The sequence below is a fragment of the Emys orbicularis genome, chromosome 11 (genome assembly GCF_028017835.1).
Source record: "Emys orbicularis isolate rEmyOrb1 chromosome 11, rEmyOrb1.hap1, whole genome shotgun sequence".
NCBI lineage: Eukaryota > Metazoa > Chordata > Testudines > Emydidae > Emys > Emys orbicularis.
Genome location: NC_088693.1, coordinates 38,106,294 through 38,133,443, shown reverse-complemented (window position 1 = coordinate 38,133,443; position 27,150 = coordinate 38,106,294). Strand labels below are relative to the sequence as shown.

The 27,150-nt window shown below is 43.4% G+C and overlaps 1 protein-coding gene across 1 annotated transcript; it reads left to right on the top strand.

Moving 5' to 3' along the window:
• Positions 1-251: 251 nt before the first annotated feature.
• LOC135885700 (ATP synthase subunit beta, mitochondrial-like) lies at positions 252-18,143 on the top strand. The gene is made up of 10 exons (XM_065413594.1): positions 252-387; positions 1,889-2,071; positions 7,113-7,287; positions 10,650-10,771; positions 11,181-11,365; positions 11,896-12,054; positions 14,185-14,307; positions 14,478-14,690; positions 14,910-15,111; positions 18,046-18,143. Exons 1-10 carry the CDS (start codon positions 273-275, stop codon positions 18,141-18,143), a joined length of 1,575 nt encoding a protein of 524 aa, XP_065269666.1. The 5' UTR covers positions 252-272.
• Positions 18,144-27,150: the final 9,007 nt, after the last annotated feature.

Here is a 27,150-nt window from a genome sequence, read left to right as displayed (position 1 = left end):
AGCCCCTGTCAAGATGGAGTGTTGCATGCTGGAGCCTGTAGTCCACGGACGCGCCTCAGAGGGAGCATTGCATACTGGGAAATGTAGTTTCTACCGGCGTCGTACCCTTACACGAGGGGAGGACGGCCGCATTGGGATACGATGGGACACTTTCCCACTACGCATGCGCCGTCTCCCCGTTAGCGCCAGGGGGCGCGCGCACGCGGCTGAGCCGCGGCCGTTGCCAGTAGAAAGGCGCGAGGCGGGTGGCGCTAGGGACTGTTGGAGTAGCCATGTTGGGGCGGGCGAGGCTAGGCGGCGTGGTGGTCCTGCGGGCTCGGGAGCTCCTTGCCACAGATCGTGGCTGCCTGGCAGGAGGAGCGGCCGCCTCCGCTGTGCTTCCGCACAGTGAGTCTGGGGGTCCCGCGCCCGGGAAGGGCTGGAGGAAGGTGTCAGCCCCAGGAGGTCGCGCCCTCCCGCTGCGTCTGTCCCAGGCGCCCACGGCCTCCTGGTCTCGCTGGTCCCCTGCTTCGTTGTGCTTTGCCCCTGGCTCTGAGCCTGCTGCCCCTTCACCTCCCGGGGCCCAGGGGGACCCCACACCGAGTGCACCGGGCGGGCGCTCCTCAGCTCTGCTGGCTTTTTGGCGCCTGCCCCACTTGAAGCTGCTCGGGGCGGGAGGGACTGGGGGCGTGGCCTGGCGGTGCTGAAGGGGCTGGGCTGGGAGGGAGGCAGGAGATCTGGGTTCTCTGCTCCACCCCTGACTCCCCCAGTCCCAGCCTGTGAGCTGCAATGGGCATCTTGATGTTTCCCTTCCTTAGGCCGCGTGAGGGTGGCGTTCGGTGAAGTGTGCAAAACATGCTGAGCAGCTCAGTTGGAAGCGATATGGATTTTTTTTCCCTCCCCACCTTCATCTTTCTATTGGCCTTTAACCTGAACATCCTCCTCTTCCTTCCCCTTCTCCCCCTTCCCCCCTTGTTCTGAGTCTCCATTTCTGGGCTTAAAATGATCAGAACCCACGTGTTGTGTCTGTCAGATCAGTGCTTGCTTTCATGTTTCTGGTTGTAAGATGTCCAACATGGGTGTTAAAAAAAGTAAATCCCTTTCCAATGAGCACTGTATAATTAGCTAGGTGCAATGTGCTCAAAAGGGTTTTCTTCTTCTGAAGTATTCAGGGCTTTCGAGCAAGGAGCAGTGGAGCTGCAGGTTTTTGCCTGGAGCTGGAGCACAACTCCAAAGCCCTGGAAGTATTAATTAGAAGGCCACTATCAGAGGCTAGATACTGAACCTGATAGATCACTGGTGGTTTCTAGAGCAAGAAACCATACGCTTATTATCAGGGCTGTTTTAGAACTTGATGCGCCTTCTGATCACTGATGCAGAGGCCCTCGCACACTCCGCAAGATGGTGAATGCTTCACCCATTTTTAAATTTTGCTTCTGTTGATTTGCATGTGTAATGAGGAATCGGGTGTACTTGTGGTTTCCCTGCCTATGATGTAATCTACTGGTAAAATAGCATACTTTATTTCTTTAATCCTGAGTTCCAATAGTAAAACATTAACTTAGTCCTACTTCTAAAAGGTTTCTATTATGAAGAATGCTACATTTTTATGTTGTATTCCTACAGTCTTTAACAAATGTAACATTTGTACTTAGGGTGACCAGATAGATGTCTGGATTTTATAGGGACAGTCCTGATTTTGGGGTCTTTTTCCTATATAGGCTTTTATCACCCCCCCCCCCCCCCGCCTCCTGTCCCGATTTTTCACACTTGCTGCCTGGTCACCCTATTTGTACTTTAATTTAAATCTGGTTTACTTCAGTAAAATACATAAAATGAAGAGAGGGTCATGTTTCCAGCTAATAGGCTTATTGCTCTAATTTTGATTCTGGTAATTATTTTTTGTTAGGGCGAAATTATGTGGCTGAGACTTCAGAGTCTGCCAAATCTGGTACTGCAACAGGGCGTATTGTTGCAATTATTGGTGCTGTTGTTGATGTCCAGTTTGATGAAGGCCTTCCTCCAATTCTCAATGCCCTGGAAGTGTCAGACCGTGAAACTAGATTGGTGTTGGAAGTTGCTCAGCACCTTGGTAAGTCTGTCTTGTAAAGCACCTTGGTAAGTCTGTCTCTAATTGTCGATTGTTCCTGCTATTTTCTCTAGCTTCATTTTACCACTATTGACTCCAGGGTAGTTTGAAAGCTGCCCTGAAGAGATTTCCTTACTACCTAAGACCCTTGTTCTACTGCACATTGTACTATTGAGGTTCCTTCTACCATGCATTGTTGTACTTCCTTTAAGCATTCTCCGTGTACTTTGGATGTAGCGTACTCCTATCATTCCCCCAAATCCTGCTTCAGCAGAGACATGTTTTCTGTCAGTGTTGGTTCTGCTCTTTTTCATCTGCACCATCTTGGTTCTTCAAGTAGGCTTCCTCTTCTTTTCCTTTGGGCCTAAACTTCCCAGACCTGACAGGACAAAGCCACTTTGGCTTCTCTCAGACCTACCTAGAAAAGGCCCTTAGGAATGTTTTGAACTTTGCTTCTGTCCAGGGCTATGCCCCACAAAAACCTCTCTGGTCCCCATGTATGCCATGTAAATTAGTATTCTCTTCTAGGAGTCCAGATGTGGATGATTAGGATCTGGCATTCATTACCCTTGAGGCAAGATCCAGATCTAGACTAATCTTTTTAGAGCAGCCTTCTAACATGGACCTTGTCCCGCCAGTCAATTTTCTTACTTTCCTTGCCATTCTGGTATAGGTTCCAAAGGCTCAGATCAATGATTCTTCTTTCAAGAGAATCCTTCCTTTGGCTAAAACCCAAATGGCTTTTTCGTTTATACTGATATCCTCAGTAACATTAAAAGAATAGGAGCAGGTAAAATAAAGACCCTATGACTTTGGTCCCATGGCGAAGCAGTATCCAAACACTCCTGAGGATTCAGATAGGGCGCTTCCTGTTCTAGGCAGATACCAGTGTTCTCTCAACTCAGAATCTACGTTGCTTCTGTGACTTGATAGTTTCTTCCTTTCTCACCCCACAGCTAGAGGTATATTTAGCTTTTCTCAGGGCTTGTGAAACCATATTGGTATGATGTTGTAACAGTGGAAAAAAATTGTGTAAGACTTCAAAATATTTCTGAAATTTTCTGTTCAACATAGACCATTGAAGATGTATGTTGTCTTGGTTATATACTAGTGCAGGGGACGGCAAACTACGGCCCGTCAGATTGCCAGCCCTGTGGTGCAGCAGGGCTTAGGCAGGCTCCCTGCCTGCCCTGTCCCCATGCCACTCCCGGAAGCAGCTGGCACCATGTCCCTGCGGCCCCTGGGGCGGCAGAGGGCTCTGTGTGTTGTCCTCACCTGCAGGCACCGCCCCCCGCAGCTCCCATTGGCCGTGGTTCCCTGTTGCCAGCCAATGGGAGCTTTGGGAGTGGTACCTGCAGGCGAGGGCAACGCGTGGCAGAGCCGCCTGCCCCAATCCCAAAAGCCACTGCCGGATATGCTGGTCAGTTCCGGGAGCGGCGCGGGGTCAGAGCAGGCAGGGAGCCTGCCAAGCCCCGCTGCGCACCGCTGCCATCCTGGAGCCGCTTGAGGTAAGTGGTGCCGGACTGGAGCCTGAACCCCTCTTGCAGCCCACACCCTAACCCCCTGCCCTGAGCCCCCTGCCTCCTGCTGCGCCCCTCCTGCACCTCAACCCCGTGCCCTGAGCCCCCCTCCCGCACTCTGCACTCCCTGTCATGAGGCCCCTGCTGCACCCCACACCCCTCCTGCACCTTAACACCTTGCCCTGACCCTCTTCCGCACCCTGCACTCCCTGCCCGAGCCCTACATTCATGGCCCTGCATACAGTTTCCCCACACAGATGTGCCCCTCAGGCCAAAAAGTTTGCCCACCCCTGTACTAGAGGGTTACATGCTTGGTTGCTTCTGTAGGCTAAGCTCCTTGCATCTCTTTATTCTCCCCAAAAAGCTTCCTGTGTGCCACCCTTCCATCTTCCTGTATTTCTGGGACTCATTGCAACTGTCCCTTCCCCACCGTGTCAGGGGCTCTGTGTGCTCTCTTTCATGTCCCTTTCCCAGTACTAGAGTGCTCCATTCTCTTTCTCTGTGTCGGGGCACTGTCCTTTTCATATAGTTTGTCCCCTATGCCAGGAACTCTGTTTTGGAACCATGGAGAGAGGTGATATTCAGGGGGAGGGATGGGGGGAGGAGGTATTGTTGTGTAGGGAGGTGTTAATGGCTGCCATCAACCAGTTCTTTGATCTGTAGGCAACTGCAGAGGTGGTAGCAGACCCAGGAGTTTCAAACTAGATTCAAGGGGCTCCCTGGGACCTTCAGGTTTTCTGATTTTCACCAAAATAAATAGGTTTTTGCCCATTTATGCCTAGAACATTCCCTGAAATTTTGGAATTGATTGGATGTGGTGTTCTAAAGTTATCACATGACAGACAGATGCTATAAAGTTGAGTGTAAGACCTCGCTTTGCTTGGCAAAAAGGGACAAAACTCTGCTGCAAGTACTCCTATATTCTGCTACATAGTTAATGTTGCATCCGAAGAAGTGGGTTGTAGCCCACGAAAGCTTATGCTCTAATAAATTTGTTAGTCTCTAAGGTGCCACAAGTACTCCTGTTATAGTTAATGTAATTAATCTCCATGAAATATCCTTAATTTCTTTCCCTGTCCTCTCTGAAAATAGACACCAGTATCTATTTCTGAGGATTTTATTTCTATAAGCTCCAGGTAGCCCAGCTCTGAGATTCTGTTCCTGTAATGTTGTTCTGGATGTTTGTCTCAGAATTTCCTATTCTTCCCATCCTCTTGTGTGCCAGGAAAGGGAGGAATTTGTAATTGGTGTCAGTCAGCTCCTCACTGGTACATTGTTTTTCAGACATCTCAGCTGCCCAGCCTACGCTCTAGCTCCCCCATACTCCCTGGCAGCAAGCTGGGCTCCAGTTCTGGCTCAGTGAACCCATGCTTTCCAGGTCCAAGGAATGCTGCAGGGATTGTACACTGTAATCCAGCGAATGCCCTCTTGTGGGGAAAGCTGGAGAACAAGAGAGATAGGAAATGGTATCCGGCACCTCACTGCAAATAACGTGAATTCATTGCATCTACTACTTTCCCCAAGATGCCACAGAATTACAGAGTCTTTTGCATGGGCGCCAGGTTTGTATAATTTTTGGTGGTGCCCAGAATTGGTCCAAGTCTCACCCCCTGACACCTGCCTTATAAGCCGATATAAATAATGGACTGGAAACAGTAAGCGTTTAACAGTTTCCCTATATTGCACAATGTGGGGTGGGAGGGATGAGGGCTCTGGGGTGGGGCTGGGGGTGAGGGGTTCAGGGTGTAGGAGGGGGCTCAGGGCTGGGGCAGAGAGTTAGGTTGCGGGGGGGTGAGGGCTATGGTTGGGGGTGTGGGCTCTGGGGTGGGGCTGGGGATGAGTTTGGGGTGCAGGCAGGCGGGCTGGGGCCAGAGGAGGACTCCCCCCAGCCCTCTCCACATCGGCCAGGCCTGCCGAGCGGGGGTGGGTGTAAAGGGGGCAATTGCCCAGGGGCCTGGGCAATTTAAAAGGGCCTGGGGGCCCTAGCCGCTGCCACAGTAGCTCTGCCTGCTATGGGGAAAAGCGTCTGCTGATTCAAAGATGCTTTTGATATGTCCCATGCAGGTTCCGGGGCGGCTGAGGCAGCAGAGTAGCAAATACTGTTGCCTCAGCCACCCTGGAACCTGCATGAGGCATATCAAAAGCGTCTTTGAATCAAGAGGCGCTGTGGCTTTTCCCCAGAGCAGGTTGAGTCGGCGCAGCTGCTTTGGGGCTCCTCCCGGCAGGTGTAGGATGGGGCTGTGGCCGGCCCGGGGCTCCTCTGGCAGGGGAGGGGGCTGAGGGGGACTCTCGGGGCTTCTGCAGGTGGGGGGGCTTGTGATCCCGGCCGAGGGAGGGGGGCAGGGGCCCCATTGATCTGCCCTGGGGCCCAGAATTGCCGTTGGTGGACCTGCTGCTGGCAGCACACTCACTCCGCACCACACTGCATGTGCTCCTAGGGCCCCTCTCTGCTGGCCCCCTGCAGCGCTGTGTGCGCGCTGCCCAGCGCCGGGGGGAGGAGGATGCGCCCCGTCACCTCCTGGCCTGACTGGTGAAGGGTCAGGGCCCCAGGGGGATGGCTGCCATCACATCAGGTGTGCATCCTCCCTCTGCAGACTGCAGCAGCAGCAGCCACTTCAGCCCGCCCCACTCCCTTGTAGTCTGAGCAGTGGAGCGGCGCTGGTGGGCACAGTGTGAAAGGAGCCAGCCAGCGGCCGGTGAGGGAATGCAGCACGGGGAGTGGCAGCCAGCCACTGCCCAGGGTGCAGTGACACTCCGGGGGAGGTCCGTGGGGGTGGCAGGCAGGGCCCGAACCTTGGTGGAGCTGGGCACCTGTGCTCTGAACATTGGTGGAGCATGGGTACCATTGGCTGATATAACTCGCTGCCTATGGTCTCTTGGTCTGTGATTGAGATGGTTGGGCAAGACAGCTCTCCCTAACACTGTTTCATGTTATCTGCAAACTTAGGACAACATTTCAACAGTTTACACTGAGTTCATGTTTTCAGTCTTAACTTGACAACCATAAGGGCTAGCTAGACATTTAACGTAATTCAAAATGAAAGTTAAGATTCTGGAGCACAATATGTGGTGAGCAGTGAGTTCTGCAGATAATTAACTATCATTGCAGGAAAAAAAAAACCTTATGTTCATTGATTTATTTTTAAAATAAACAATCTCTAAAACAAGCTTAGAATACTCTGTAACTCTGGATAGTTCAGTGTGAATATAATGAAGACTATGTAGTTATGTAGAGTACTGTTTAAAAATATGACTATAACTTAAGATGTTCTATGGAGCTTCTATTTAAACTTGATTTGCCAATGTAGGAATCTTGTAATTGATTTTGGCAAGCCAACCTGAAGTCAGAAAAACTAAGTTTTACCTCAGTTGGCTGAGGCATGAAGAAGTGTCCAGTTGTACCACATAACTTGACTGTCAGTTCTGAAACCTCTAAATGTAACTACTTTAAAAGTTCTGAAGCTCTCCTGCAATAAGGTGAACTTTCTCTGTTCAAAGAGCAAACTTAGATTTTATACACGTAGGTGGAAGTACTGTTCGAACAATTGCCATGGATGGCACTGAAGGCTTAACCCGCGGACAGAGAGTTCTGGACACAGGTGCGCCTATAAAAATTCCAGTTGGGCCAGAAACACTGGGAAGGATCATGAATGTAATTGGTGAGCCAATTGATGAAAGAGGGCCTATTGCAACGAAACAGTGAGTATTTTTAAACTTAGTTGATTTAGAGAAGAAATTGCTGTTACTAGTATATTGTTCTGAAGGTACCCATTAAAGAAGTAGTGAGGGTGCATGAATCTAAAGGCTTGTCTAAACATAAAAGTTGTACCATATTTATTATACCAGTATAGTTAATGCAGTTCGACCTCCCTAGTGTGGATGCAGTTTACCAGTTCTGTATAGGAAGGAGAATAAGCTATACTGATATTAAATAATTAAAAAAAAACACTACATCAAATTAACACTATGAAAATTGCAAGGTAAGCACTCAAAAGTTGGGAAATGCTAGAAGTAAGCTTATCTTTGCACATGTCCTTGTACAGATGCGTTATGATAGTCTTTAGTTACATCACCACGTACAGTAGAACATCAGAGTTACAAACTGACCAGTCAACCACACACCTCATTTGGAACCAGAGGTATGCAATCAAGCAGCAGCAGAGACCAAAAAAAAGCCAGTACAGTACTGTGTTAAATGTAAACTACCAAAAAACATAAAGGGAAAGCATTTTTCTTCTGCGTAGTAAAGTTTCAAAGCTGTATTAAGTCAAAGGTTCAGTAAGTTTTGAAAGAGCAACCATAATGTTTTGTTCAGAGTTACGAACATTCAAGTTATGAACACCTTGGGAATGGAGGTTTTTTGTAACTCTGAGGTTCTACCGTACTATTTTTTTCCACAGACCCCCTGCCTCATTCATTGTACAGGTGGACCTACTCAGGGATGAATCAAGGTTGTGTAGTGAGAGACCAGACTGCAGTATCTCCTGCTTCAATTGTTGCAGAAGTGTGCAGTGATAGAGAGGAAAGGATGATCTGATGGCTAAGGCAGTTTAATGCTGCCCTGGAGATTTGGATTCTATCCCTACCTGTGTGATACTAGTCAAGCAATTTAATAAATCTTTTCACAAATGGTCACTAATTCTTTATTTTCTGCGTGCCTGACATTGGATCTTGCGGTCTGACTTGCAGAAGTGGTGAGCACACTGTTGAATTTAAAATCAAGGGAACTGTGCCTTGAACATAAGTGCTATGTAATGCTAAGTGCTCTGGAAAAATTGAGTCCTATGTGTCTCAAATTAGACACCCAAAGTTAGTGGACACTTCTGACTTTCATCTCTCTGTACCTCAGTTTCCATCTGTAAAATAGGGATGATATTCCTTCATCTCACAGGGATGTTGAGAAAATTATATTTAACTATAAGATACTGCATTAATAATTACCCAAACAATTGAAGAAATACTAGTCTACAGTACTAAATAGTAGTAAATTGAGTACTACAAGCAAAGTCCAGCATCCTGCCAACAAAAGAAATTGGACTTGTAACCACCCAGTGAGGTCCCCCAAATATTACAGGTATTTGCCAGCTTGAGTGTGGAGGGGAAGATCATCTTTCTGTCACTCCCAAGCAAACAGAAAATAAACCTGGAAACTTGTAGCTGCGCTTCCTTCAACACTTACTGGGGACAGAATTTAGAGCACAGTCTACAGCTCAAGTAACTCCACTTAAGGCTGGGGAATTCCCCAATAACTGGAGTGGGAGAAGGGATTTCCCTTCCCTCATGGGCCCAGGCTGCAGGGGTGGCAGCAGCAATGGCCAGTCTGTGTCTCCATGCCTCCTGTAGTTGTTTCCTTCATGCATGGGGAGAATGGCTAGTGGATCTATGCAATGGAGGATCAACAGGCTCGGCTGCATGTGGGGAGCTGGGTTCTGCAGCTAATAAAAGACTGCACCAGCTTTCCTAATCACACTGGTTGTGCTGCAGGCAGTGTCCTTTGCAACTGCAAAGGTGAAGCAGTGTATGCCCAATAAAGATGAGGAAGGGAATTTTAATTGTGATAAATCAGTACTTAAACTGAGATCATTTGAGATTATGTCCTGCAGTGTTCACAAAACTGGCGTGACCGCCTTGTGAATAGTTAATGCAAAAACCCATCAGAGTATTAGTAAACAGTATCATTTTTCTGAGACCAGAACAGTGGACTTTTCAGAAGTATCTTAAAAGGTCAATATATTGCTGTGATGGTTCTCGAGGAACTCAGGACTGTGAATCACCTTGTTTTACCCCCTTGTCTCCAGTGAGAGGGAGTCTGTCTTGTGGTAGCTGGGTGTTGTCTCCTTGACTCCACCAGCCTTTCATCTGCTCAAGCACTCCCCTCTGGGCTATGCCAGCCCTAAATTTGCCTTGCAGATTAACTCTAGGTGCACCCCAAATCCCTGAGTTCCTTTGAATCATTTCCTTGTGATATCCAGCTTGGGACATTTGGCTACTCACAAAAATTCCAGATCCTTTGCACCCAACCCAGTTTACCAGTTTTACTGTAAACCACACAGCACTTAGGATAAAATAAAATCAGTGTTTGTTTGTTTTTTAAGACCAAGTAAAGATTTCTCTAGATACAAGAGTGTGTAGCGGAAACAGATGGCTGCAATGCAAAACAAAATAATAAAACGTGAGCCTAGGTCTATGCTTATCAATACCGGTAGTTACTTTTCCTATGTTATAACATAGATTTCCCCCCAACTCCAAAGTTCAGTCTGTTGCAGAGGGCTGGCTTCACAAGAACCAGGATCCAAATATTCATGAAAACACCCCTGTTCCACAAAGGGTTTCTTTAGTGAATGGTGATAGTCCGTTTCCGGCATCTTGTTGTGTTGCCTTTTCTATTTACAAGATAGGGATTCACCCTGTCTATCAAGTTTCTTTTGTACCTTGACGTTGTTTTGATTTTTGTCATTGCTTCTGATGGTTTTCCATTGAAAACCTTAGTATTGCGCAAGGTTGAACAGTTGAACCTTGCATTGCATCACTCGCTAAAGAGGGCAGCATGGCAAATTCTCCTTGCCTGAATGAGCCATCACCAAGACACATTATCTCCTGGTGACTAATTTCTACTTCAAGTCTATAAAGCATACTTTCAGTATAAATACATTATTCCTTAAATATTACCTGTACATACCTGTCACAACAATTATGAATCTTGACAAATTATGAGCTTTCTTAGATATATTACTCTTTATGGATAAATAACCTGCAAGATGTGTGTTTGATTTAGTGAATTTGTCAATTCTGGAGTAAGCTGTTTGCAAAGAACGGGATCCTTTGCCAAGGGGTCTCTGTGTCACAATTGGTATATCCAGTAGAGTTTTTGAATTACACACTTCTAATTTGTAATTTTAACTGATGGCATGTCTTCTAAACTTTACCTAGATGTAAACTTGATTTCTGGCTAGGGACCACTAATATAACCACCTTATTCAGTATCTCTAAAAACAAATTTTTCTTGAAACTTTGATAGTAAAGACAAAAATATGTAAAATAGTTAAAGATCTTCTTTACAGGTTTGCATCTATTCATGCTGAAGCTCCTGAATTCCAAGATATGAGCGTTGAGCAAGAAATCCTTGTGACTGGTATTAAGGTTGTAGATTTATTGGCTCCATATGCCAAAGGAGGTAAAATTGGTAAGTTTCTCTTCTGAAGCAAATAGATATACTGTAAATTTTTGCAACAAGTACTGTACATAAAACATTCTGTACTTCAATTTGAGGAAGACTTAAAAAGTGTGCAGTTGCAAGTTTGCTTTATATAAACTTTAAAATTTTAGTCTTATTCAGTTTCCTAAATCTGTGTGCTTACTAGAAAGTGTTTAATCTTCCTCACTAGAACAAACTTGCTGTTGAAAATGGATGCTGCTAACAGCAGCAAATTTTAGATTGGTTTGTTTTGTTCTAGAGTTAGCTTAATATTCCTACACTGGTAACAGGCATTTTGAGGGATAATAGTGAAGTATTGTAGCTGGATGTAATCACATTCATTGACCATGATCTCAAACTGAAAACTCAACTGTATTGACAAAAATTGTTGTTTCAGGGCTCTTTGGTGGTGCTGGTGTAGGAAAAACTGTACTAATTATGGAACTTATTAACAATGTTGCTAAAGCCCATGGTGGCTACTCTGTCTTCGCTGGTGTAGGGGAGCGTACACGAGAGGGTAATGACTTGTATAATGAAATGATTGAATCTGGTGTCATCAACCTGAAGGATGCCACTTCCAAGGTAACTTTCAAAGGGTGTGAGTATCAAAGCAAAACAAAACACACACACCATTGTTTGTTGTACATTACAGTGGATTGTTTGGCAACATACTATTTTAATACAATTTTTCCAAGAAAAAAACACTTTCTGTATGTGAGATTTGGCAATTTGATTTGTATATACATGCTAATTTTCATGTTCTTCCAGTTAGGAAGGTCTGCAGATTCTAATAGTGGACCTTCAATCAATCACCCTTGCTGCTTTAGTGGCGTACTAACTTATTAGATCAGGGTGAAAGTTCAGTCTGTAAAGCTTCATTTAGTGTTCATACTTTTAGGGAAAAAATACTTACATTAATAAAGGTCTTTTGTTACTTAAAAAAAAAAAAATTACACAACACATGTGCCATTGTCATCTGGTCCTTGGACTTTGCCTCCACAATTGGTCCAAGGCATGTGGGTGTTGAATATAATACATCTCATTATATAGTGTTGATTATCTGTAGAAAATGTAGTAGCCTAACTTTATTTCTGTAATAAATTAAATTCCAGGTTTCACTTGTGTATGGTCAAATGAATGAGCCTCCAGGTGCCCGTGCCAGAGTAGCCCTGACTGGTTTGACAGTTGCTGAATATTTCCGTGATCAAGAAGGACAGGATGTACTTCTATTTATAGACAATATTTTCAGATTTACCCAGGCTGGTTCAGAGGTTAGTACTCATAATAAAAAGTTCCATTACAATACTTACCTGAGAATCTAAAAACTACTCTTAGAGCTCTGAAACTTGAACCTCTTATTGTACCCCTTGTCCCAAAAAAGAATTATGAAAACCAATCAAACACCAATTTTAAGCAAAAATTCAGTCTCTTGCTTGAGAGGTGGGAACTCTACATATTTGTATATGCCAGTGAAGTCTTGGAAAAAAGTGGCCTAGATATTTTCTTAAGTATGTACAAAACCCTAAAATTTTCAAGGGGAAGAATAAAGCCTTTAGGTGTATCCTCCCTATGACTTCCTTCAGGTGTGGGCCACTTGGTATATTCCAAAGTCAAACAATTAAATTGCTCTTCAGAAGCATAGGATCCAGGCCCAAGCCAACTTTAGAGTGGGCGTAGCAATATCCACAGAGTAACTGTAAGCTGGTGTAGTTCTTACCTTGACTTAAACAGAATAAAGCCATAAACCTGCCCAACCTTCACTTCCCAGGGTTTACCTTTATTAACTTAAAATAATACAAAACCCCCTAAACCTAAGTTTTCTCTTGAGTTCAGTTTTTTTCTAGAAGCTTTCTTCCTGCAAGGCCCCTTCTTTCTTGGAAGCTGCAACTTTTGTATTTTTGGTTTGCTAGTAATAAGACCTTGCTGAAAAGCATGGAGGACACACTATAGAAGCAATTAAGAGAGCAATTGAGGGTCTGAGTAAGGGGGGGGGGTGGAGAAGGGGTGGCAAAGTGGTGACAAATTTCTGTTAGAACCCAAAATGGGAAGAGCAAAACATGGCTTAGTGCTGGTGAGTAGCATGGCTTCTGGAGGTGGGGCAATTATAGGCTGCCCTGACAGCACCATTGCTCTGGCTCCAGTTCAATGTATGACTGGGTGAACTGCTGGTGGGGAGGGTGCTGGGTTTGGTAGGGGAGAAACTGAAGAAGGAATAGATCCTCTACTCAACATAGGCACTCAGCTGGTCCCATTGTGGCAATGCATAATGGCTGGAGTAGTGAAAGGTGTATGCAGTTTGGTGATCTTGTTGCTCCTGGGTAGACAAGAAATGAAATGGTGCCCATGGAGCAAGCCTCTGCTTCTGAAGGCCATAGTTCTACTGCAGGTGTGTTGTATCCTTCCTTAACTGGTCTAATTTTTTTTATTGGGAGGTGTAGAAGCTCCAGCTGGCCTTACTGGGTCTCACTTTCAAGCTCCATTAAAACTACTTGAGTGACATAGGAAAATTAGCTAAATAAGTTAAGTATATATCTAAAAGTAGATACAAAAGCATTGTAAGTGTAACAGTTAGTACGATGCACACTCTTTATTCTGCATGCTGGACTACAAGCTTTTAATTTTGCACTACCTATGCCTTTCTGTTCACAGAATAAATATGCTCATAAAGTGAATCACATATTGTATGTAGTATGTTTCTCGTAAACCTTGGGGGTTCTTGGGTTTTCTTACTAGTGGGTTTTTTTTTTTTTTACGTGGATCTCCTCAGGTTAGGGAAAATTGCAACAACCCTGCTAAGGGGTGGGGATGTCGGTGTCTAATGCCCAGAATGGCTGGCCCTTTGCGTGTTTGAAGGAAGTGTAAAGAAAAGGAGATGTATCCTTATGTCACTCTTGCTATCTTTCTTTTATTTTCTTTGTGGGCACATAGTTCTCTTCTGCCTTCCCCTAATCCTCTATAATAGCTCTCTGGCTCTTGTGCCTCCAAAATTCACCAACTCTTGATCATACCCTCTCTCTCCCTACTTCCTCTTTCCTGCTCTGCCCTTGTGAATGCACACTGTGCTCCTGGATTGTCGTCTGTAGCCAAGGAACAATAAACCTGACTGCTGAAGTGAAAGAAGACAACAGTTCCAACTTTCCTTCTTGCTGAGACAAGAAGACTAGAAGAATGAAATGGGGTACCATCCTGATTTTGTCTCCACTCTTTCTATTTGGTGGCTGAGTGTAAAGGCTTAGAGCAGACCTGATAACTGTTGACAGTCTTCCCACTCTACTTAGCATTGCGCCCCGTATGCTTACTAACACTTTAAACGGCGCAGTTTAAGAACCTTTGATGTATCTGAGAAAATGAACTACAAGAGTTCTTTAACTTGCTACATTATCTTCTCTTTTGATCTTCAGGTGTCTGCACTGCTGGGTCGTATCCCCTCTGCAGTAGGGTATCAGCCAACATTGGCTACTGACATGGGAACAATGCAGGAAAGAATAACTACTACTAAAAAGGGATCAATTACATCAGTACAGGTATGGTGTTAAACAGGTGTCTTTATATCATCAGTAAAGGGTTCACTGCTTAGCTTCATGAGTAGAAAGCGAAGGTGGCAGTTAATAGTAGGTATATTATGAGGCTTAACAAGTATTAGGTTTTTTTTACTATGGTCTTGTATATTGATTTTCAAAATGGCTTATTTCAGGCTATCTACGTACCAGCTGATGACTTGACTGATCCTGCTCCAGCTACTACTTTTGCACATTTAGATGCTACTACAGTATTATCCCGTGCCATTGCTGAACTGGGTATCTATCCAGCAGTGGACCCTCTGGATTCTACTTCACGTATCATGGACCCTAACATTGTTGGCCGAGAGCATTATGATGTGGCTCGTGGTGTACAGAAGATTCTTCAGGTATCTTGTTAATTACATTTTCCCCCCATGAATTTCATTCAAACTGGAGTTAACTAAGTGTTAAGTGAAATTCAACTTTGATATCTGGTCTTTTGAATACGTTGCAGTATTAATGTATCTACACATTGTATCACAAGATTATTTAATTGCAGTATTAATGTATCTACACATTGTATCACAAGATTATTTAATTTGAGTAGTTTTCTTTCTCCATAATAGGATTACAAATCCCTTCAAGATATTATTGCTATTTTGGGGATGGATGAATTGTCTGAGGAAGACAAACTAATTGTAGGCCGGGCTCGAAAAATCCAGAGGTTTTTGTCTCAGCCTTTCCAGGTTGCTGAAGTCTTCACTGGTCATGCTGGAAAATTGGTGCCTTTGAAGGAAACAATCAAGGGATTCAAGAGCATTTTATCTGGTAAACTAATATATTTTCACTTGGCTGACTTCCCCCAGTTTCAGAGCTGTATTCTGGAGGCTGTCAGTTTCCTTTAATGTTTGACTCTCACTTCTGCAGACTACCATATGCTTGAATGCATCACCAAATGTTACTGCTTTAGTAAAATAGGGGTGTTAGTTTCACATATGTATTGGGGTAGGGCCTAAGGGCCACAGCCTTATTGTGCTGAGCACTGTACAAACATAAAGAAGGTTCCCTCCCCCAAGAGCTTACAGTCTAAGTATAAGATGTGGGGAGAACAGGTGGATATGGAAATGGATGGGTGCAGCACTAGGCAATGATTCAGCCATGCCAGTGTGGAGCATGATGTGCAACATCTAATGTTTTTAAGCATTTAGTTCTCAAGAACAGCTTTATAAAACCGAAAGGGATTGAAATCCAACTTGGCTCCCAGATTTCTTCCCCTTTCACTCCATTGTCAGAAGTACTGAACCTCTCTGGCCCCCGCTTGCACCAGCCCAAGCTGTTTCTGAGAGTCATTGCCTGGGTACCCTCTTCACTGATCCTCTGCAAATGCCTTCATCGTGACTCTAGGCACTGTGCCACTTGCTAGTCCAAGCTGGTCCCTGCTGCATGATCCAGGGAGAGGTAGGAAGACAAGGGAGCAGGATTTGGTGTTTGTCAGATAAGGATGGGCAGGACACTTCAGTAGTTCAGTCCCTCTTCTTAGTAGCTTTGGGACCAGTCTCCTTCCTCTTAACCCTTAGAACTGGACAGTATTCTAAAATCTAAACTATGCTGTTTGAAATGTGGCTTTATATTGTTGCTAACGAAATTAGAGGGAAAGGTGTCCTACAAACCCACCACTTAAGAGTATATTTATTACCCTAGATCAGTGATTCTCAAACTTTTTTTTTTTTCACAGACCATTTGAAAATTGCTGCGGGTCTCGGCGGACCACTTAATGATCTTTCCAAATGTTGTTTGTACTGTTAGCTAACTATTGTAAAGCGCTTTGGATAAAAGCTAGATTTAAAAAAAAAAAAATCTTAAACTTTTTTTTCTTTTACAAATAAAAGCACACAACTCACATTTTAATATCAGTAATCTTACCTTTCTAATACGATGGATGTGCCCTCTCTTCCCTGCTGTGGCAGTCCCCGGGATGGGAAGGATGGGGGGTCTCTCCCCGGCAGCCCTTGAGCTGGGGAAAGTCGCCTCTTTCTCTCTGGCTGTAGCAGCCCTGCATGTCCCAAATTCCCCCCCCACACACACTATTACCTCCAAGGCCACCACCTCACCTTACATGTGCATCTTCTCCAGGGTCCAGGCACCTAATTAGTGGAGCCACACCTGCACGGCTCCACTTATTAGGCGAGTGGCCCTTCATTCTCTTGTGTGTGGCTGCCCAGGCACGCACCTTGGAGGGAACTATCCGCAGACCACCTGATTGGAGCTCGCGGACCACAGTTTGAGAACCTCTGCCCTAGATGATTATTTCCAATTTCACTAGAGTAATTACTGACCCTAAAAGTGCTACTTGCACCCCAGTGATCACATAGCCAATCAGTGTTGTGGGAAGTTGTAGTAGTACAGCTTTCCAGCACAGAGTGCTAATGATTCCTTAGGGTTGTATTCTAAAATGAGGCATAAATGGCCAGTCACTCGGTGTAGGGGGGAGGGATTCAGGGTTTTATGCCCTTTGAATTTGCTATGTATACTGTCCATTTGTGTTTTCCCTTCATGAGTTTAATAGGAAGTCTTTGAAATCTGTGCTGGAAAACTTTTCCTGGGCAATCCTGCTAGTCGTTAATGAACAATATTCATTGAACTGTCAAATACAAAACTTGGTTGGGAGGTGGTTGGATGATGGCTCGTAGTTATGAGATGTATAATAGCTAAAAGCTTATGCAAGCCTGATTAATGGGGGCCACATGCATGCAGGCCTGACTGAAAGGGAGGTGGTGAAGTGGCTGAGTGCAAATAAAATCTTATCTGGGAGCTGCCCTTTTCTGTCAGATCTGTTGTAGGATAAGGGTTTCCCATGCAGCTGTTGCCTTCCCACCTCTATACAGGCCCATTTACACCCCCATTTAAGCATTTAAAAAATCTAGGAAATAAAAACACAAAACTTGTTTGGAAGCAGATAGCGTTCTTTATAACAGCATACTTGAGACAAATCCACAAAAGCCCTCTATTCCCGCACTCTTGGGCACACACCTTACTGTTACTGCCACTATAATAAGTAGCAAACCATGTGCTGCAACCGTATCTCTATCCTCGTAGGGATGTTACCCTTCAATCACCCCCTTAACTGCCCTTCTGCTAACACCCCTTTACCAAACTGTCCTCTCACAACACAACCAACTGCTACACCAAACATGAATTACTAGTGTTGGAGAGGGGGAAAACCATTGGAAAAAAGGGGTGTGCAGAAAGGGGGCAGAGTTAAGGTTGTGATGTGTAGTCTGCAATGTACTGTGTTTGTGATAAAAGTAGGTGTGAATATCTGGTGGAGGAGTAGGTATGTTGCAGGGTGGCTTCTAACAGCTTACTTTTTTGTATATTAAGGATGGCCTTGATAACTAAGGGTAAGATGCTTCAGTGTGTGTATTTATTTATTTATTTATTTATTTATTTATTTAAGAAACTTTTTGCTGCTGTGCTGTTTACATATCACTTAATCTGGCCCATAAAAATACTGTGTTCACTTTTGTTTGCTTTCTGTGCATTACCACAATGTTAATGCTTGAGTTGCAAATAAGAGCTAATTTTTAAAGTGAAACAAAGCTGAACACCTCTTACAAGTGTAGAAAACATATTGGATCTTGTAAACACTTGCACTTTTAAAAAACCCACAGTAAACTTTGGGAATCTACTACCTCACAGTCTTCATAATTATCTTTTTAACTTTCTTTCAACAATTGTCCTATTCAAATTGTGTCATTGTAGGTGAATATGACCATCTACCAGAACAGGCTTTTTACATGGTTGGTCCTGTTGAAGAAGTTATTGCTAAAGCTCAGAAGCTGTCTGAAGAACATGCCTAAACTGGACTATTATATTTGCATATGGTCTTTTAAACACCTGATACAATGTTTACATGTATGTGTAAAACAGTTCCAATCTCGGAGGTCTCTAGTTTTTTTTTTTTTTTTCTTTTCACATCTACTGGAGAGAATTAAAGTCCTTTTTCCTACATGTGAACATGCATTATTATATAAATGTCACCCAAATGTCTGTTATAAAAGCCAGACATCTTGTTAGTAAACATTGTGATGTACAATTTCTCTGATTTTTGTTTAGATTAAGAGTAATCTTTTGCCTCTGGAAATAGTAACTTAAGGCTATCCTGAACATCAAAGTTAACTGTCATGACAGTGGCATTTGAAAGGTGATGTGTGATTACTTTTTGATTCTTGGAAAAGCTTGATACCAAAAATGGCGGTGGTTAACCTCATACTGCATTTGGCCTGAATTAGTTTTTCTACCTGACACTTTTTTGGGCTTTACATTGTTTATTTCTGTAATCTCAATGAGGAATTGCACAAACAGAATTTTACTGTAATCCGTTATATTGCGAATGGAAAACTATTAATGCTCCTTGTTTTTTTCTTATTAAATTGGCCTGCTTCATAGTTTAATGAGCAAAAATTTAATCCAGTTTTTAAGACTAAAAAGGTTGCCTACCCCCAATTCATGTTAGCTTTCGATCAGGACACTGCTCCTGTCCAAACCAAATGTAAAACATCTTTCTGGAAGTTGAATAAAATATTAAACAAGTGTATTGAAGAGTGGCACTTCTGAGATCATTTAAAATGTTAAATTAAAAATTCACAAAAATAATCTGAAAGAGTAATCTCTTCACTGTGCCTAGTTGTTGAAAGGTAGAGTATGCGTCAAGAGAATAACTGTCCTTCTGTAAAGAATGCATCTATAAAGAGCACTGAAATTAGCAAAACCTTATGCACCAGGAATGCTGTAGAAATACTCTAGGTATTTATATAGGACTATTGCAGAATGAGCTAGCTACTTCCATTTTGAGAGTCTTTATCTACATCCAATACCTTATCAACAACTACATGTTGGCCTGCGTCCAGACTTCTACTTAGGTAAAATTTCATTCCTTACCTGAATAAAAAATAGCATAACACATGCCGGAACAGTTTGTATCTAAAAGCATAATGCTGTGATGTAGCTCATAGAATAGATCTCCTTATTTGTATCCTGGAACATGCAGATGTTACAAGTACAGAACTGACCAGCTAATTCAATGGTACTCATGTTCTAGGCCTAATAAAAAACATTTTCTCTGTCCCAAATAATCTACTTGGAGTGAAAGTGCCAATCACTGCCACGTGGTACTAAACATCATGCTTATAGTAATCACAAACAGCCAATTTACCCAGTTTGACTGGATTCATTTGGAAGATTGTTCTATAGGACTGAGGTTACAGGTTCTAAAGATGCAAGAAATTAAATGTTTTGGGATTTTTTTTAGCTATCTCTGGAGAATTCTGGGAGGGAGGGAAATTTCTGGTCTGAGCAGTTCAGAAGCTTGGTTTGGCCTATGAGAACATATCTGGTGGTGTCTAACAGACAACTGTTTCCATTAGCTCCTCTTTGATGTATCAATAGGTGACATTCACTTTTGTCTGAGACTCTTCAGGGTGAGAGGCTTCCTGTGAGGAAGACAGGAGTCTTTCTGTGTATGATTGAGCACCAGGAAGATTGTCTTTCATAAGTTAATACAGTGGTTCCCAAACTTGTTCCGCTGCTTGTGCAGGGAAAGCCCCTGGCGGGGTTTGTGTACCTGCTGCGTCCGCAGGTTTGGCCGATCGCGGCTCCCAGTGGCCGCGGTTCGCTCCTCCAGGCCAAAGGGAGCTACTGGAAGCGGCATGGGCCAAGGGCCGTACTGGCTGCTGCTTCCAGCAGCTCCCATTGGCTTGGAGCAGTGAACCGCGGCCACTGGGAGCCGCGATCGGCCAAACCTGCGGATGCGGCAGGTACACAAACCGGCCTGGCCCTCCAGGGGCTTTCCCTGCACAAGCGGCTGAACAAGTTTGGGAACCACTGAGCTAATAGATTTTTGTCAGGTCATATCAACATTTGCCTTCCTGGTATTTGCTACTTTAATAGGTACATATATAGATATATGTACTTACTCAGTTTGAGATATTTAGCACATACTGATCTCACTTATTTTAAAAGTGAGATGGAAATGAGGCATTGACATACTGATGAGGTATGGGTGCAGGCACAATTCTAATGACCCCATGTGTTTTTGGTAAATTTTTAAGTGTATGTATGAGCAAAAAATTGTAACCCAACAACTTGTTAATATTGGGTGAAAGGGAGAATAAAGGTCATCTTGTAGATAAAAGGCTAACTGTGAGCATGAGTCTTCCATGCTAAAGCCAAATATATTTCCAGCAAGCAGTCAGATGTATGCTATGTGACTATAATTTTAGTGAGTGTGATGACTTGTGTCCTCAATACATCCTTCATGTCAAAGCTGTTGGTGTTTATAGGTAATTCTCTTAAGTAGCTGAATGTTGTATGTTATCAATGAAAAAGCTGCATGAAATAAACAACAAAGGAGGCATAGACAGTAAACAAATGGTCACACTTTATTGTAAATCACATAATTCATGTCCTAGTGAATGGGACTTAAAGGAGTGTACTCCAAAGTTAACAATGTTAAACACAATTAATTTACACATTCAACTTCATTGTTGGGAAACTACACCTTTTTGCAGTTACCCTAGTATAATACAAAAAACTTGAAGTAAGACTTTATATCTTTTATTTTAATAATTTGCCATTTAACTTTTAATAGCTTGATCTGATTCAAAAACATGGTCTTGTCACCCATTAAAATGAACATAATTAAACTTGACACGAAGGTGCTAAATTGTTCTAATTACTATTGTGATACATTTGCAAGCTGAAGAACCCAACTGCATTCTTCTTGTCCTAGTTCTCGCTACTGAAAATGTATTACTAATAAAAGCACTGAAATGAGACAGTAAACCAGTGATGAGAGCTATGAAAATCTGTTTTAATTACATGTTGGAGTATTGCAGTGACCTATTACGTTAGAAGGCCTGATTCTGCTAACCTTACAGTAAAGTATTACTAAATATAGACTTCCATTGATTACTTAATAGTAAGGGTGGCAGAAGTGAACCATCTATGAAGGAGGGTTAAAACCAATTGCTTTTACATACATGTCCATACAGAGAGAAACAGACTGTGGTGTTTTTCTTTCTTTCTTTTTTTTTTTTAATCAGTAAACAATTTATGCATGGCACCTATTACCATGGTGAATTTTCAGTTGGTTTTGATTGAATGTATGGCTGAGCTGCTTTGAAGTTCTGACTCTCAAAAACTTCAGGAAAAGCTACAGAAAATAGCTAGACAGAGAGGCAGAAATTAGGTAAAAGTTTGGCCACTGGGTGTCAATCTTGATTCAGGTTTAGCTCAGTTTAACAATAAAGATGTTGCTATAATCTTGATAGTATAATTGTGATTTACCGCTAGGTAATTTTCAGAGCAATCCAACTGAATCATCAGTACAAAGATTTGTCTTCTCCTTTTGAAAACTTCTGCAAACAGATAGAAGCCAGTTGTAGTGGGTCTGTCCTAGGGAATATGAGAGCCATAACTTTATTACTGCTTAGTGCATATAGCACCAAAGTAAGGTGTCTACTTCTTTTACTCCCTTCTGAACTTTTAAATACTTTCAGGGGGGGATTGAGTTTTGCATGGCTTGGGAGTTGTTTCATTGTTACATTGCTCATCAATTCAAGAACATGCTTGTTTAAAGTTGCACAATGCTCCTTTATAACGTTGTTTGGCAGCCGCCTGCTTTGTCCACCGCTTGCAGAAAGAGCAGCCTGTTGCAGCTGGCTGGTGGGGGCTTGGAACCAGGGTGGACTAGCAGCCCCCCATCAGGTCCCCTAAGTTCCCTGTGCGGCAGCCGCCCAGCAGGCTATCAATTGCTGGCAGTTCAGCTGTCCCTCCCACCACTGCCATGTGCTGCTCCTGCCTTGGAGCTGCTCCTGGGAGCCTCCTGTTTGCTGTGTGTGTGTGTGTGTGTGGAGGCTTAAGAGGGGTGCTAATGTCAGGGAGTCCCCCTGCTCCTGCCCCCCGCTTACCCCATCTCCATAGAGTGGGCGGGGGAGACATGACAGGGCTCAGGACCGAGGGAGCTTTCTACCAGCAGCTGCTGTCTCAACTTGCTGATCTACTTAAAAAGGCAATGTACTTAGAGTGGCGTCAGTGTACTTAAAGGGGCAATGCGCATCTCTCTCTCTCACACACACACACACACACACACACACACACACACACACACACACACACACACACACACACACACACACACACACACACTTTGTCTCTGTCTGCCATGGTGTCTCCCCTCCCTGTATTTGTGCTGCCTTGTAGAGTGTGAGGCTACATTAACAACGTGTTAACCCTTGAGGGCTCAGCCAAGTGCTAGTTCATCATTCAGCACTAAGGCATTCCCTGGGAAATATTCCACCCTCTGACTCCAAGCTTCACAATCATCATTGCTGTGAACAGTATTAAATTGTTTGTTTAAAACTTATACTGTGTATATATAATAGTCTTTTGTCTGGTGAAAAAATTTTCTCTAGAACCTAAACCCCCCCCCCCATTTACATTAATTCTCATGGAGAAATGGGATTCACTTAACATCGTTTTGCTTAAAGTCACATTTTTCAAGAACATAACTACAACATTAAGCGAGGAGTTACTGTGTGTGTGTGTGTGTATATATATATATTCATATTCATCTACACCACCACTCTATGGGATGACATCAAGCTGGTTAAGGCGGACACATTCAGCATTGTTTTACAAAGTGTGGGTTACCTTGAAGGGTCCTTGCCATGGAGACACAGGGTGAAGGCTGAGGCCAGCATGCACTGAGGTAATGAGAGATGGGTCAGTTGCATAGATGACCCTGGCCACTGGAACTCCTGAGATACATAGGTTTAAATAGCTAACCCCCTAGCCAGTTTAATGAATTTCCTGTCCTACACGTTTTCCCCATGTATTTGGTCCCTTTTATAACTACTCTCATCATTTGATGGAACCTAGCGACTGATATGCTACCCTCGACTTAAGAGATGCATTATTCCGTATAGCTGTACATCAAAGCCACAGGGAATTCCTCAGGCTTTTGATCAACCACTCCCTATCAGTTTACAAAGTGCATGGCAGTGGTGGCAGCACTCCTGAGGAAATCAGGAGTTCATGTGTTTCCCTACCTGGACAGCTGCTTGGAGAGAGGCTTAAAGAACCAAATGCTGTCCAGCATGTCTGTGATTCATTCCATCTTCAGCATGCTAGGATTGTTCATTGATGAGGAAAAGTCAATTCTGTCTCCTGTATAAAGGATAGAATTCATAGGCCTGGGCTTGAACTCTACAGAAGCCAGGGCCTTCCTCACTGGGGCCAGGTTCCAGATTGATCATGGTCATTTATTTAAACCTGAAGACTCATCCTACCACAATGGTAAAGGGATTGCCTCAGACTTCTGGTGCATATGGTCTCATGTACTTACGTGTTTCCACACATCAGGCTTAATCTCAGGCAGCTACAAGAATGGCTGAGCTCAGTGCATCTCCTGGCTTGTCATCCTCTGTATGTGGTGGTTTGGATACCCACTTGAATCTTGTCCTCTCGAGACTGGTGGACAGTCCCAACCATATTGTGTGTGTGTGGGGGGGGGGGGGGGCTTCCATTTGCCTCTCCTCAGCCTACTTTGAACTTGGTTCTAGCCCACCTGGGGATCACTGCAGCCTCAAGTTCCATGGTCTGCCCAGGATTTAACTCTCCACATAGATGTAAGAGAACTTAGAGCCATTCGATTAGTTTGTCATGCTTTCCTTCCCCGTATCACAGAAAGGAATTTGCTAATGCTTATGGACAATACAGCGATCATATTTTATGTTCACAGGCAGGGAGGGGCCCCGTCAACTCTGCTATGCCAAGAGGCAATGCTACTATGGGGCTCTTGCGTCATCAACTCAATCCACCTCAAAGCATCCCATCTTCCAGGTGTCTACAACAGTTAGATGGACTGGTTGAACAGGTCTTTCACCAGCTACCACAAGTGGTCTCTGCCCAGATGTAGACCATTTTATTTTCCACATAGGCCTGTTTGCAACAAAAATCAAAAGGAAGCATCATCAGTTTTGTTGAAAAGCAGGTCACGGTACAGGTTCTCTGTTGGAATCTTTCCTGTTGTCCTGGACAGACCAGCTGGTGTTGAAAATCAAGCAGGACCATGGTTAAGTAATATTCATAGCCCCAATGTGTTCTCTCTAACACTAGTTTTCCACTTCGTTGAGCCTCTCAGTCAAGACTCTTTTGTCTCTACTTCTGGTTCCAGACTTGATCTTTCAGAACTACAGTTGTCTCACTCATCCCAGCCTACAGACCCTTCCCCTGAAAGCCTGGATGCTCTATCCTTGGCACCTCAGGAGGAGATCTGTTCTAAGGAAGTGAAAAACGTGCTTTTAAATCGTAAAAAAACCTTCCAGTAGGTATACTTAGCCAGTGAAGTAGAAGACACTCTTCATCTGGTCCCAACTGAAAGAGGTTTCCTCTGTCTGGGCTACATCATGATCTGGACTACTCGTTATACACGAAACAGCAATGTCTAGCCATTAGTTTCCTCCGCTAGCTAGTTCTGGCATCTGTCTTGGCTTTCCATCCTCCAATTGATAATTGCTCTCTTTTTTACCAGTCCCATCATAATCAGATTTTTGAAGGGTAGGGAATGGTTATTCCCAAATAGAGGATCCTATTTCCTTGGGACTTAAACCTGGTATTGGCAAAGCTAATGGGGTCTCCCTTTGAACTGTTGGCTACCTGTTTCTTATTTCTTATACCCCATAACTCTAGTTAAAACTGGCTTCTGCAAATTCTAGACAGATATTGGCTATATATTAGAACAAATATTTGGTGGATTATTTAAGAGAGACTCTGAATAAAGTTCTTAAGCAGCTACTTTGGTTCCAGGGTAAAAAGTGAGGACATTTTAATTTGTGGATGCATGAGATATCTGCAGATTTGGGCTTAAACAAACAAACAAACTTGTAGCCTGTGTAGAATGTATTAGTGGTTTCAGTCTGGTTTCCAGTAGGCAGGTAAATTTCTTTTTGTAGTGTGAATACCTAATTAGCATATTTGAGTAGATGCTCCAAGGATTGAATAGGAATGGAGACTGAACTCTCCCAGAGGGGTTCAGTTAAGGCTAGTTGGCTAGTCAGTTTGGGGACCCTGTTCTGTAGACAGAGAGGGCTTTGGTCTTCTAGCATATAAATATAGCCCCTTACCTGTCTTAAGTGAATGTAACAGTTAGACTACACTTGCCATTTTTGTATCATCTGATTAAATTGGCATATATGAACTGGATCATATAGAACTGTATTAATATTTTGTAGTGATGTTTGTGATGCTGCTAAGTGAGTTTGCTTTTTCAAAGCGGTGGTGAAAGTTTTTCAACTGTGTAAATATTGTAAATACAGTGTACCAAATGTAGCTCTGGTATAAATATGTGCAACTCCATTGAGGACAACATGTGGACCAAAGTTTGAGGTATCCTGAAATAGTTTTGCCAGGGTTGGAAATAATTTCCAAACTTGTAGGCAAAGTCTATTGGCCTTGGTGACTGATAAAAGCGATAGACCTAATCATAGCTCTACTATGCACCCACTGTAGCCAACCACATACTGGATACAATAGCAAGGGAGTATAGTGGAACAGTAAGTCAGAGTACGAGTAGGAGGCTCCTATAATTTTTAAAAATTATTTGAGTCCCAAAAATGTAGGGCCCTATTGGAAGGACTCTTATCTCTAAAGTTTACTATATTTGGTGTTTATTTTTTAGCCAGGAAAAATACATATAAGCAACTGATACTTGCATTTATTTGTATCCAAATGTTGATCCCCAAATCTAAAAAATACCAGTATTAACATCTATGCACAGCCCTGGTATAGTATCACTGTTGATTGATTGCAACAACATAAGTTATTGTACACTCCTGTATTTGGATTTCTACTAGTCCAGACAAAGAATTTTGCTGAGCCAAACATAAACAGGCAGAATTTGCAGAGCTCCTAATTTTGGAGGAAATTCCTAACTGATACACATTTCTTCCCTGCAGTCTTACCCCTTCTTCAGCATCAGGTAGCTGTTCCATCACATTTGTCAATGAAAACTCCTATATAAAGGAAATAAATTCCTTAAAAAAATGGAGAAGTCCGTTGTCAAAGAAGTAGAGGTGTAAGTTTACTGAGTCCATTATTACTTACAGCTTGCTTTTAGTGCTGGCTAATGCTATATTGAGTCTTTCCTTGACTGAGCCCACTTATGCAGATAGGAGAAAACTACAGCAAATCGGAGCCTGTTTCCCCAAGCCTGCTCAGTGTCATTACAGAGGTCAGAAAAGACCTTCCTCCTCCTCAGCTGGGACACAGCTGAAGAAGAACTCTCTTCAGAGACCCAGTCTTTACTTAGCAATAATGGATATTAGATATAATATTGTTCTAGTTCATATTATTACTGGGCCTGCTTCTACTCATTTTTTGTATAAATCAGGAACAACCCCCATGAAGTCACTAGAATTGTGCCAGCATAAAACTGGTGTGAGAACAGAATCAGGACCACTCCGCATTCCTGATAAAGAGCTCTAAAGTGGGGAAGGCATGTAACTTTCTATTTTCTTTATCTACAGCTTTAACCTTCTCAGGAGAGCAATGATAAGATTAAAAGAACCAGGCTTTCTTCCTATTATCTCCCCCCCCTCCCCTCCCCCCCCCAAGAAATCCATTAGGAAGAAGTTCAAACCCTAGACACAGAATTTGACCCGCCTTTATCTGAAATGGTGGTAGAGGTGCCTTTCTTCAGATACTGTGACAAGGAGGGCTCACCTTGCAAATAAGTGTGTAAAACCACAACTCTCTCTCTTCTCTCCCCCCTCCCCTCCCCAAAAAGCCAGAGGTTTCAGATAAAGG